The sequence below is a fragment of the Salmo trutta genome, chromosome 24 (assembly GCF_901001165.1).
Source record: "Salmo trutta chromosome 24, fSalTru1.1, whole genome shotgun sequence".
NCBI lineage: Eukaryota > Metazoa > Chordata > Actinopteri > Salmoniformes > Salmonidae > Salmo > Salmo trutta.
The window spans coordinates 905487-909062 of record NC_042980.1 but is presented as its reverse complement, the minus strand read 5'-3'; the positions used below and the strand labels follow the sequence as shown (position 1 = coordinate 909062).

General features: G+C 41.9%; 1 protein-coding gene across 1 annotated transcript; it reads right to left on the bottom strand.

Moving 5' to 3' along the window:
* Positions 1-882: 882 nt before the first annotated feature.
* LOC115161497 (G-protein coupled receptor 183-like) lies at positions 883-3046 on the bottom strand. Its single transcript, XM_029712477.1, has 4 exons — positions 2946-3046; positions 2256-2612; positions 1441-1955; positions 883-1164 (listed from the first exon to the last, which is right to left on the bottom strand). The coding sequence occupies exons 2-4, from the start codon at positions 2605-2607 to the stop codon at positions 997-999; spliced, it is 1035 nt and encodes a 344-aa protein (XP_029568337.1). The 5' UTR covers positions 2608-2612; positions 2946-3046; the 3' UTR covers positions 883-996.
* Positions 3047-3576: the final 530 nt, after the last annotated feature.

Sequence of the window (3576 nt, the reverse complement as noted above, 5' to 3'; positions counted from 1 at the left end):
ATATAAGCGATAAGCGTACTTTGACCTTTGCCTTTAGGCTCAGTTTGCAATTTTGATAGTTCAAGCTGAGCTCAAAATCAGGCTGCTCCATATTAATTGCATCTTATTAAGCCTTGTTCACACTGGTTTGAAGTGACAAAAAAATGCATATCTGATTTGAATATTATTTTTTTCTGCAGTCTGAACAGACAAAAAGCACAATGAATTGGATTTTTCAAGACACAATTTGGACCATATTTGTAGGTGATGTGACTTGTGTCTGAACAGTCAAATCTGATTTATTTGCCCTCTAGTTTGTTTTTTACTGTTATTTGGCATATCGTGTTGTTTGCAGGCTTCTCAGTTGACAGTTTGACAACATGTGGTAGCTATCTAGCTTGTTAATTGTTTACAAACACATTAGCTTGCTAGCACAAATCACTAAACGGCTACCTAGCAAGCTTGTTGACTGCTTTGGTTAGCCAAAAATGACTAGTTCTGAAAGTTGGATCACCTTATCCTTTGAGGCTTTAAAAGTGTTCTTACGCTATGATTTTGAACATTCAAAGCAACTGGGAGACTTCTATGGCAGGCATTGTTGTCAGTCACCTTAACTTAATACAGTACACAACAACTGGACACACTCACCATTACAATGACAACTTGCGTAACCATGTAAGCAAATGACTACAGTCATAGTCATGACTACAGTCATTTGTACAGCCAGTATTCCAAAATGGATTTGAAAAACCAAATGGATTTGAGTATTAAGGCCTGCAGTGAGAACAAAGCTTTAGACAGTCTAGCACCCAAACATTGGTTACAGCCTGATAATTCTTTGCTCACTATCGCAAAACAAAATTCTCAGTTTGTTACACAAATATAACACCCATGATCACACCTCAAATCAAACCCTAGATGCAGAAATCAACTAGGTGCAATCACCTTCAGTGGCTTCCTCAACTTATTTCTGGATAATAAAGAACTACCACAGTCTCTTCCTGCTGGTGTTGATGTTTAGGTGTTGCTGCTGCTGTTGTTGACTGTGGCAGTTTTGGAGAAAGGAGCAGGGGTAGAAAGGTAGCCCTTGAACAGACTCATCACCCTCTGCTTGTACGTCTTAATGGCAAAGAAGTAGATGACAGGGTCCAGACAACAGTTAAGGTTCATCATGGAGACAGTCACCTGCAGGGACACAATGCCTTTTTAATTAAAAATGTTGTTGAGGATTTCAATGTATCACAAAGAAAATAAACTCACAGTTCCCTAAACAGTCGGACATACAGACACACGCACGCACACACACACAAAGGGATGCATCTCGGGCATAAATGTAAATCTACCATGTTTTATAGACAGACAGACCCACCAACAGTCTCCCGGACCAACAGACAGACAAATAAACAGACCAACAAACAGACCAACAACTGACATACAGACATTCACTTTAGCAGGTCCTACCTGTAGGGAAACCTTGAATGCCCGCATCTCGTCACACTTGGGCTGGCCCAGCATCTTCCTCAGCATGAACTGCATTATGTTGAGGTGGTAGGGGCTGAAGCACAGGACGAAGGTGAGGAGGATGAGGAGGATGATATTGTTGGCTCTGCGGCTACGACCCGAGCGGCCCGTCAGCGGGTTCTGTTTGGCCGTGCGACTCAGTTTGAGATTGATCCGGGTGTAACACACAATGATGACCAGTAGGGGGAGACAGAAGGAAACAGTACAGGCCAGGAGGAGAAGATAAGGGGTGGAGCGACTACCCTCAAAGGTGAAGTACTCCATGCAGGTTCGTCGGCCTCTGTGGTCATGGAGCATGGTACGGAAGAGCAGGGGGGCGGTTTCCAGAGACACCAGTAGCCAGACGAGGCAGCAGACCCCTCGCACCACTTTGACGCTCCGTAGATACTGTAGCCGGTGGGGGTGGACCATGGCCAGGTACCGGTCTAGACTGATACATGTCATGAAGGCAATTCCTGGTGAAAGAGAGGGAGATGGGATATTGGATGAGTGGATGAATAAACAGAAGACACAAGCCGGCAGACAGGCAAGCAGACAGAGAAAAACATTGACAGACAGACACACATACAAAAACTAGGGCATAGATGTAAATGTTTTATATAAACCTGTGAGAAAAAGTTATTTTTGACTATAACCACATCCCACTGCGGTATGCTGCAGTTCTTACACAGTTTTCTCCATACAATACACACACACACACACACACACACACACACACACACACACACACACACACACACACACACACACCTTACCTGAGTATGTGTTTGAAAAGAACAACATAGTAGCCAGCCTGCAGAGCAAATCCCCAAAGGGCCAGTCAAACTGTCTGATGTAGTAAGTGACTCTCCCTGGCAGTGCCAATGTGAACAATGCATCAGACACAGCCAGGTTGACCAGGTAAAGAGACGTGGAGTTGAACTTCTGCTTCTTCTGACAGGTCACATACAGGACAAGGCTGTTGCCACATAAACTGATGAGGAACACCAGACAGTAGAAGATTGGGAAGATGATTAAGGCAGCTCTCTGGTAGACAAAGACGTCACACATCTGGTTGGTGTCAGAGGTGTTTAAATCCACAGGGTCCACAGAGATGTTGGTAGACATTTCTCCTGTTGAGAAAAAAATATGTTTAAGAAAATACAGTTTGATGAACCCTGATGAGTAACCCAAAATGTTGGTTGAGAGCCAATGAACACTTCATGGAGAGCACAATAATCTAGTGTGCTGGAGTTTAAACTATGTAACAGCTAATTACATTCAAAAAACTGATTTGTGCACAAGGGACACAAATAAATAAATACTGAGCTAATACATATATTAACAATACATATATTAACTTCTACAACTATAGTTCATCAATACTGAATTAAGACCTTTTTGCTTTGAATATAGATGATTGCATATCTAAAATGACAAATATGCAAAAGACTTCAGCGTTTTACCTGCTATCCAAGACAGTCTGTTAACTCTGGTGTTTGAAAGTAAAGTGACTTGGAGAACTGTTTGTCAACACTTTTGAAGAGAATGACTGTGCCGCAAATCCCACCCCCACTTTCTTCAGAAGATCTTTGTCATTCCTGTCAGAGGTAGTGCAAAGTTACAGTTTTGGTCACAACGAGTCATATGCCATTTTCAAGGCAGAAGTGCCTGGTATTAAGTTGAACACTTTAACGATGTGTATTCTTCCAGTTTATCTAAGACCATGATCTATCAATGTAGATGATCTGATCAATTATATAAAGATTACATCTAGAAATCAAGTTGAGGTATATAATGATGATCTCAACATGGCCAGTGTTTTCTCTGCAAAACACACATGCTAAATCTAGTGCATCAATGTACCATGTTTTACATAGTCCTGTGAGAAGATTGTCTTTTTGACAATAATGTAACGGCTGTCTTCAGAAATGAACCAAGGCGCAGCAGGTATGTGAATACTCATATTTAATTACCCAAAAAAGGAGTAACGCATCCACAGGAAACAATAAACAAGACAGCAGCAACAGTTTGCAGGCTAACAAACGCAGTGCAAAACAACCACCCACAACCCCAAAGAAAAACACACACACCTAT